Source organism: Pungitius pungitius, chromosome 16, assembly GCF_949316345.1.
Source record: "Pungitius pungitius chromosome 16, fPunPun2.1, whole genome shotgun sequence".
NCBI classification, from domain to species: domain Eukaryota; kingdom Metazoa; phylum Chordata; class Actinopteri; order Perciformes; family Gasterosteidae; genus Pungitius; species Pungitius pungitius.
Window position 1 is genome coordinate 5,305,647 of NC_084915.1, and position 9,789 is coordinate 5,315,435.

The window sequence follows — 9,789 nt, forward strand, 5'->3', positions numbered from 1 at the left end:
TGTTGCATTTCTCAATGTCCTTGTGTTGCTTGCGTGGCATGTCTCTATGGAATGCAGATGTTACTGTGTAAATTTATACATTATGAAGTTATTTTTTTGCATGCTTTTTGTACACCTGGAGAAGATCAAATGCAATAAAAAAAAAGAACATCTGAATTAACTTAACATGCTGCATGTATTCATTCCTGTTTCACTACTGCAGGGACCAACAAAAAAACTCATGTCACTGCGCATCTTTTATTGAACTGCAGATCACAATGTGCACACAGGAGATGAGTCACTCTGTCAGTGACGTCATGGTGAATCGTGTTTGGACAGAAGGCGGATACCGAGCTAATTGATGAGTTGTGAATCAATCCTGGATGCACAATCACATCAAAGTTTTCTTTCAACCTGTACAGATAAGGGTGGAGGCGGGGGGGTTACACCCAAAGAAACAAAGTCTCACCAAGCTACACTCAAAACATTTAAAAAGAGGTACACATATACAGACGAGCCATGCTAAAACTCAGTCAGTCACTCAGGCTCACTCTTTGGAGCGGGGGATGTTGGTAGAAGATGCCGAAAAAATGGAGTACACCAAGAAATGTCTTTGACTATGTCTCCAATCCAGAGTCCATTTAGTGTGGATTGGAATCCGGATCTTGTGGCGTCCCTTGCCATTACGCCTTCAAAGGACCAACCTCAAAGGTTTTCTCACAGGTCACTTCTAAAAGACAAACAAATGCAACGTCGGCTATCACTTGAACCGAAAGCAAACTTGCATTATTGTGATATTGTGTACGAGTATTACTTTATACCTCTGTTACTGTGCTACATGCCTCTGAGTCCGGGTCCTGTGGGGTGAAAAAGCCATTAAAGCCCTTGTTTGTAACTAAAAGAAGGATTCTCCTCAACATCCCGCCATGGCATACATGGAATCTACTTGCAAATAAAGCTTATTGCTGTAATGATGTGAAATAATGGAGGGATGAGAGAAGATTTCATGTGCCATCAGAGTACATAGGAGCCTTGCTGCTGACTGTTGTGGGTATAAACCGTGAGAGGGGGCTGCTGGGAGGTTTTCTAGCGCTGACTTGTGTAACATTCCTTCACAACAAAAGAAATGCGTCAAAAGCATGTTGTAATACGAATTGCACCGTGGCTGTTCACTTGAAAGGCCTCTCTGCTGCCTTCTTGTGTTCAGACTGAAGTTAAACGATCATGACATAATGTATTGGTCATGAAGCTTACCTGTTTATGAGAGTCGGTGGATTTGAATTTCATGTTCTTGTAATAAGCTCTTTTTGGAAGTAAATAGAGCAGCACCAGGTCGCATACCACGGTCGCCTGGAACAGCAGATTTGTCCCAGTTTAAAAACAAAGTATGGCACAGATAATAAATCCACTACGGCTGGTAGTCCGGCCCGCACGTACCACTCCAAAGATGCCCACTCCGGAGCCTATCGCGGTCAGCGTTGGGATGATGTCAAACTTTCTGGCCTGTGAAGGACGCGTTTCAGAGGACTCAGCATTGCCTTTTTGAGTATTTCTCAAATCGTAAATTCAAACATGTGAACGTGTTCAAATGTGCAGCTCACCAGTGACTTCACGATGATGTCGAGCCTGATGCCAAACACTTTGAGAAGGGTTCTCTTCTGGACTTTGTCCTCTAAATAATGTTTTGCATACCTACACGGAGCCAAGGAGAGGTTGAGTAAATATTATATTTCCCACACATCTCAGATCTCTCTGTATCCCAACCCCCTTAAGGCAAGTTGGTTATTTTTGGTTTGGTTAAAGAAATACAATTCACTTGAATTTACCTGACTCTCGTTCAGTCCAGTCCAGAATCGAGAAATTATTGGATATATTGAAGGTACATCAACATGATAGACTTTTCATCAGCTGTATTTAGCTGTTTTTTTTTATCAAACAGTTGAACAGACTGCAGCAGGAAATGGCTAAAGGCAACGAGTATATTAACCTGCTATTAAAAAGGTTGGTCAACATTTTGGGAAATGCACTCAGTCAGTTTCCAGCGCACAGAGATGAAGAGACGCTTTCAAGTCTGTTCTGATCGTAATGAAACTACAGGCCGGCAAACATTAGCTTTGCTTTGAGACTGGAAACAAACAAAAGGTAACGGAGTCCACCCACACAAATGAAAACGTTTTATATTATATGTTTAATACACTCAAAAAGTGAAGAGTAACGTTTCATAGTTTTATAGAGTGATGTGTGCACTCCATAAAACCAGACAAGCTGCCCCCCCCCGTTTCCATCTTTATGCAAAGCTAAGCTTACCGATTACTTGGTCCTGCTTTAACACTCAGAGTCGTATGCGTCTTCTTATCCAACAGTAAGAAATATCCATATGACATAAGAAGTATTTCTGCAGTGAAAAAACACGTCTGCACACCTGAAATTGTAGCCAACTGATGCTCTGGCTTTGTCGGTCTCGGCGGCGTTTCCGTACAGGCCGTGAAAGCTGTACGTTGGTCTACAGTGTTTTACATCCACGTCCAGGTTACACGTCCAGTCAATCACAATGCCAATGGCCCCTCCCTGCCGGGACACAAGCACGTCACACACCATACAGGGCTCCATGATAACATGGGGAGGAAAACATCAATGACAACACATGTGCGGCTGTGACTTGAAATCTGAACAATACCAGTCAGTGTTGAGTAAAGATCAGCTGACTCACCACTTTGGCTATTGTTTCGAAGTTGAAGCCAGACAGTTTAACTATGTCTCCCAGTCTGAATATGGGACACAATGGAGCATCCTTTGGATCGTGAAGGCATTTGCTTATGTATTCAGAATCCAAGCCTTCCACCAGGTTACTCCTAAGAGCACAGTTGGTCAGCACATATGACATGGTTATAGCGCTAACTATCTATGGAAACATTTGTACCATCCGTATCATCGAAATGTAATTCAAAATGAATGAAGTAATCACCTCGAGATGTCAAATATGGGGAAAGTTACAGAGTTTTTGATGAACAGTGTGTAGTTCTCTGCAGACATCAACAAAGCAGGACTAGATGAGAATAAAGAGAAGAGGGATCAAATCCAGCATGTGGAATCCAGAAATCTATTACCAATGCTATTTCCCCTGTACAGAGATCCAGAGAGTGGACAGCACCACATCATCACAAATCCAATGACTCATCACATGTTTTGGAGGGCGTTGCATTTTGATTCATTCAGTGTGTCCACGTACTCTGGTATGTTGCGGTCGTCCTCAACGGGGCACCAAGCCAACACCTCGCAGGTCTTGTTGGCTTTCACACAGACTCCTGTCATGTGTCCTTGAAATACAGACACACTAGAGTTCATCGCCAGCACTAGACACAAAACGTCAAGCAGTAGCAAAAAGAAGGACTGCAGGGCTCTAGCGTTTACTTTTATCCCCCTTATCTTAAATTACCATCACCAGAAAGCGAACCTTTATCTTATCCCTCATCCCGATCCTAACGAAAGAATTTCCCTCCACGCAGTTAGCCTTGTGTCTCTCTCATCACGTGCTGGTCCAATCTCTGACCATCCACTGGAGCCCAGCCTTCTGTTTACTTGTCCGCGAGCAAAGAGACAGAGATACTGGCCCGTGGAGGTGAATTTGATTGGTCTGAAACAAACAGATCTAAAGCTCTGGCTAACATTAGTCTCATTGGAGTCCATGTTGGCCCCAAAGGGCTCGAAGGCTCCAAAGTTAACCCAGAGACAGATGGAGGAGAATAAATGAATGAAGCTGCCCTTTGAATTCCCCCCGCTCCGCTTGGATCTATTAAGGAAGCGCTCGTCTGAATGGTTATTTGTATTTAACGTCTCCGTGTGCTTATGGTTTTGCACAAGGGTTATTGTGACATCTGCACATGTATACACAGTGCATGCATCTGTCTACTTGCTTAAGGCGGGTTTTTACTTCAACACTCTACAAACCGTTGGATCTCAAGACAAGACTGGGGTTGTTAATTTTAATCTCTCTTTTTTTTTATCTTGGTGCAAGACAAGAGCAATGCCCGAACTCCATCTAAATGTTTGCCTTAGCTGACACGCTGTGTTTTAGTTTAGTTTAAGGCCACAACCCTTTCTGCAAACACACTGCTCCACCACCTCGCACGATTCTCTTCCCTTCCCCCTCAGTGCATCTTTGGTGCCGTAAACACGCGGCTCTAAAAAAGTGTTACATTTGAGAGCTGAAAGGACAGACGCTTCAGTGAGGACCGCTGATGTCTCACACTGTCAGGCCGTCAGGATTTACCATGTCCCGTACGTTTGAATCTCCCTCCTTCGCAGTCAGCGTCTGAGCTGCAGTCCAGCGTGCCCGGGAGCTGTTTCACACAAGAGATTGTGGTCAGTGGGGAGGACACCGCATGGAAACAACAAGGCTTTGCATTACGTGCTGTTTAGGTCACCTCGAGGCCGTTTAGTTGGAAAAAAGACGCTATCCGACAGCTACACAATCGCTCAAGAAAAAAGTCCTCGGAATGAGGGGCATTTCCTTTTTAGTACGACTATTTTTGGAAGTATTGAAGACAGAGAGGGAAGGAGAGACCATGAGGAAAACATTGGCACCTACCTCTGGACACTTCCCAATCTTCTGGCCTTCAGTTATTATGAAGTTTGTCATCACCACGAAAGACGAGTCTCCCTGAGGTGGAGGATAATAAGTAGAATGGTAACATGTTAAATATTTTAATCTCTTTTCTTTATGCCATAAAAGGACATACATTCCGCAGCTTAGTATGCGAAAGTTGGTTGTAAACAGCTGGTGAGCCTGCTGAGTTCACCTACACTTTCAAGTGTCCCCAAAAGTTAGTTTTTATGGTGTGTTTTTAGCTTCATGCAATTGTTGTCCAATAGAAGTTATATGCTTCCTCTTTCATCTTGAATACAATGTGCTTCTGCTATGTGCTTGCAATTAGCTCACTTTATGTTATCTTTAGTTATCAATCTGTTGCTCCACATCTGTGAATTTTCTTGATGTAAGATGGTAAGATGATCCCTACCACAATACACAATTATGCTGTTGACCATTAAGTTGATACTCATATTCAGAACATAATGTATGATCTATTTAATTAAGTTTCACTCAAACTAAACCACTAATAGAGATCAGTTCAGTCATCAGTGTGAGGCCTAGAGACCTTTTCATCTTTAGCACAGCAAACGTGCAAAATTAACAAGGCCCACGGCAATATATATTATATATTTAGTATGAGACCAGAGTCTCTCTCTAATAGGTTGGTGGATTGGTTCTTCACAGAATGCACACAACAACTTTTGGAAAGTAGTGAAACACTGAAAGTTGATAACCAGAAAACCAGATAGTGAACCATCCCAGATTGAGTCATTTAAAGTAAGAAAAAAACGAGCCAACACAGATGTTTTTTAAAGGGCGACTCCACCTCAAACTCTTTCTTTAAAGCGCTTCGACGTTGCTTGTGTCTGACTCAGCTGAATCTTTATTCACGCTGACGGTCTGATTCACGTAATGTGAATATTGACTTTACAACATCTGACTGTGACCCACATGTACTATCACCTCAACGATGGCTAGCGACTTGTACCAGGCGCAAAACAGCTTCTTGGCCAATCGGGAGCCGTGCCTTCGGGACCAACCCACCTGTGGTGGGAAGACGTAGTCGACCTCATCCCAGACTTTCTCCTCTCCATTGATGGTGGTGTAGCCCACTCCTTTCATTTTGGTGAAGACAGAGCTCACTGCTATGTCTGTGGACTGGTAGCCTTTCTCGTAGATGAACACCCACCTGTGGGAGACACAGAGCGTGGTGGCAGGTCTGTCAGGACCTCGGACTGGGCTGCACCCCCAGGCAGTGATGTGGACACTCTGCACTCCAGTCCCAAATGCAAGCACTTCCCCTCAAGGGGACACATGTGCAATGTGGATTTTGTTGTGCAATGCCACATTGGTTGTACTATTTAGCTCAACCCTTTAACTCCACTGAAAGAATGCTCCATCACGGGGTTGAAGCAAACTATTCAAGTATTACAACCATTAGGTCATTATTAATTATTTATCAGGGTTTGCTTTACATTTAATGCTTTAAACCTTTAAAGTATTATACCACAGCTGTGGCTCATCATTTTATCAGCAACTGTTAAACTTTATTTTGCTTCCATGGTTATCAGTGCAAATGGAGTCAGTCTATATCTTTGAACAAAAAAAAGAATTAGGAAAAAAAAGATTTTCTGTTATTAAAGGTGCAGCCAGCAATTTTAATTTTATATTTCTTGAGCTCAGCAAAGCTCTCGTGCTGTTAATATATGCAGCCCTGCCTTTGAAAATGAGAAACAAACAGACGTTGATGCTCGTGAGAAGAATTTGCATCGTAGATATAATCATAGATGTAATCTTGTATTCCGGTTAGAGAAACTTGCAATGGTTGATGTTGCGAAACAAATTGTTAGGTAGAGGGAACAAAACTACTAGTACCACTGGCTTCAAAAAGACCAGTTTGTATTGCATTATAATGACAACAGCATTGAAAGTAAGAACTTTGACAGTCCAAGTGAAACCAAAAGTAAAGCACATTTTGTGGTTCGTCTCATTAGTCACAAGACTCACGTCTTGAGAAGCGATACTCACATCACCCGAAAACTAAAGCACGCTTTTCTCCGAAATCGAACTAAATGGTTTTGTCCCCTTGACCGTCCTGTGGAGACAGAAGTTTGATTTGCATGTGACGACACTATACATGCAGTGAGTGTATGTGGGCATTTCTGAAGGATAAGACACTCGAGCGGTACCAATAGAATCATAGTTTGAGACTTAGGACCATTGATCAAGCGTCATTGGTGCATGCACACATGACACACATAACAATCCACCGCTGCCCAACTCAATGCCAGGCAGGCTCGGGTGACCCAAAATGTGATAGAGAGGGACACGTTTTGGAACGGTCTTCTTTAAGTCATTCGTATTTCATGGGGGACTTTCCCATGAAAAACGAAAGTTTTTCTTTGAGGTCCAATAAAGTTTATTTATTTATTACAATGATATTGAAGAAGAAAAGGGAATGGTTGTGTCCCCTTTGGTATTAAAGGACTCCCAGTGCATGATGGAGCTCCCTCTTCTGCTGTCATCCCACCTGTCACTTGCCCTGATAGTGATGGGCATGAAATGAGATATGATCCCTTCAGAGCAGGAAGTGGGCCTGTCGCTCTGAACACACCAGCATGAACCAATGAATCACCGGTTGTTTTCAAATTTATATTTTAAACCTGCAACATACACAAACCTATTGAAATTGCTGTTACACTTATTGCATTATTTATGCATATATTTTTTACCAAAAACGTTGTTCTCAAGCTAAACTTCCTGTTAGCGTGAATCTGTAAATCTCATGTTTTTTAAAACTATTCGATAAATCAATTTGAATGAAGTCTTTCTTAATCCTGAAAGCAATGACTAAAATAACAGAGAACAGCAGCCACGGCGAACTGTAATTATTAATTCTTGTCTTTTCACTTTGAAGTTGACAAAAATGGACATCTATTGTTTGCATAAAGGGTGGATTTCTTTTTTGTCCATTCAACACTCACTAAGGTGGGAAGAAAAGGCGCTCGCACATCAAGGAGCCTCTTCGTCCTCCTCTCTGCTCTGCTTCTGTCGCAGCAGATTCACATCTCACTTAGTCTGCTGTTTTTGGGAGATTCCTTCATTATTTCACGCTCACGGGTTTCTTTATTCCATTAATGTGCTCTGTATTTTTCCTCCAATTCCTCTTGAACGCAAGCGGCAACTGATGCAATTGATGTCATTTTATTTGACTCTGCAGTTTCTGGTAATTGCTTTTTACACAATATATGAAACAGGTCTTCACGTGTGGGTGGAGCATGTATATACATACACTATCTTCCCAGTGCACACCAGCTGTTATTCCTCTAAATCCTGGGCAGGAGACATAGATAAAAAACCACACGTAGCAGAAATAAAAAAGTTCTGTGCCCAATAGAACAAACTTGGAATATTCCAATTATAGATTATCACCTCAGGTGCAACTCAGATCCTTTGCTTCAGTAAGAATACCAGTAAAATAATGTAGAAATACGGTCTTACAAGTCTGACATTCTAAATCCTACCAGTAAAGTGTAGGTATGTTAAGCAATAGAGTAAAAGCCACTCTAATGTTACTAAAATGAATTGGGCATGAATGCAAAGGAACATTAAATGGAAATGCTCATGTATGACTCTGCCTGTTCATCACGGGCCACTCCTCCGGTTCTGCTGCAATGAGGCGAAGAAACACTCGCACTCACACAAGTGCAGGCTTGCACAAACGTTTAGAAAGAAATTTCCAACTAACTAAAACAGAAATGCAACATCAACAACTGAATCCGCCTTTGACAGGATGAGGATCCAGGAAACCATTCTAGCGTGTTGGAGCATGATTTTGGATGCATCCAGTATGTAAGATAAAAAGCATTTGGTGTGCACGCTGTTTGTTTTTTTCCTTGAGACAAGCAGACAGCAAGATGTCACGCTACTGTCCCATCTGCCGCCACTCAATCTGTCATTACTCTACGCCTGTTTGCAGTTGCTGTTTGCTGTGTCAACAGTATACCTGGCGAGTTACAGTGTGTGTCGGACCACCGCTGGGACCCACCTGAAGCCAAGTGAAGAGTCTTCATGATTCAATCAAGAATGTTGACAGCATGTGATGCTGTTTGGAAAATTGCTTCAAGTTGTCCCTTTAAAGCTACCGAGTAAGGCAAGTTGTCGGAATTTGCGGGGTCACCATGACAGGTAGTTTTGCCTCACACACACCGCACGACGCACTTAGAACATGCCAACGCAGACTAACGTGTCCCCCGGTGCCCCTCTGAACTCCGCAGGAAAAGAGGGGTGAATGTGTCGGGTCTTACCCGATAATGTAGGCCAGGACCCCCGCCTGGATCAGACGGCACACAATTCCCACCCTCCTGTTCCTCACCAGCACCTGGCGAGGGGTCTCATACTCGAAGAAGAAGTCAGAGAGAGCGTTGGAGATGTGGCTCTTCATCTTCTCTCATCAGCTGGCCTGCGCAGAGAGGAGGGTCTCTCTCTCTCTCTCTCTCCCTCTCGTGGTCTCTCCCTTTGGCCCAAACACTCTTTTTCTCCTCTGCTGGAGTTCCTCACTGGTGGTAAAGGTCCTTTCTGCCTCTTCTCATAAGTAGCGTCTGCCGCGCTTCATGAGAAGTCCTCATGTGTAGGACTTCCTCCCTCCCTCCCTCCCTCTCTCTCTCTCTCTCTCTCTCTCTCTCTCTCTCTCTCTCTCTGCAAAGTGTCACTCTGTTTTCCCTCAGTCACATTATGTACGTAACCCCAGTCACATCACAGTCTATGACTTCTTTTTCCATTGAAGCCTATTTTAGTTTAATGTAGCACCACAACATTTCTCCAAAAAAAAAGCTGTGGAATTCTTGATTCATGACTAAAACAACTCAACGTCTGTCACACAAGAGCTGGACCTCCTTCTCGCTGCCAATGGAGCCTTATCGTTTCACCCAACACTCTGCATGCTGTGGCAGAGACACAAGTCACAAAAGCCCGACACAAACACACAGTGTGTATTCCATGCTTCAGCTTATTTGCTTCAGACATTAAGCCCTCTTATGTTTTATCATCATTTTGTGTGAGAAGCACTTTGAATTTCTCCGCCCTCTCAACACGTTGCACCTTCTCCTCTTTCCTATACTGCATGGTGATTTGCATTTCTAATCTTGGTTAGAGAGGAGGAAATGCATATTCATAATAAAACTCCTTTTCGTGTGGCTTGAATTGGAATAACAGGGACG

General features: G+C 43.1%; 1 protein-coding gene across 3 annotated transcripts; it reads right to left on the bottom strand.

Annotated features, from left to right (window-relative positions):
* Positions 1 to 19: 19 nt before the first annotated feature.
* On the bottom strand, positions 20 to 9,203 carry p2rx1 (purinergic receptor P2X, ligand-gated ion channel, 1). 3 transcript variants are annotated; one of them, XM_037467145.2, is made up of 13 exons: positions 8,878 to 9,203; positions 5,615 to 5,759; positions 4,568 to 4,639; positions 4,262 to 4,319; positions 3,209 to 3,296; positions 2,945 to 3,025; positions 2,690 to 2,831; positions 2,402 to 2,547; positions 1,581 to 1,671; positions 1,417 to 1,482; positions 1,234 to 1,329; positions 801 to 836; positions 20 to 709 (listed from the first exon to the last, which is right to left on the bottom strand). In XM_037467145.2, the coding sequence occupies exons 1-13, from the start codon at positions 9,012 to 9,014 to the stop codon at positions 704 to 706; spliced, it is 1,164 nt and encodes a 387-aa protein (XP_037323042.2). In that variant the 5' UTR covers positions 9,015 to 9,203; the 3' UTR covers positions 20 to 703. The 3 variants fall into 3 exon arrangements, with proteins under 3 accessions (XP_037323042.2, XP_037323041.2, XP_037323043.2); XM_037467144.2 differs by having other exon boundaries at positions 4,250 to 4,319; XM_037467146.2 differs by lacking the exon at positions 8,878 to 9,203 and adding an exon at positions 8,619 to 8,829 and having other exon boundaries at positions 192 to 709; positions 4,250 to 4,319.
* Positions 9,204 to 9,789: the final 586 nt, after the last annotated feature.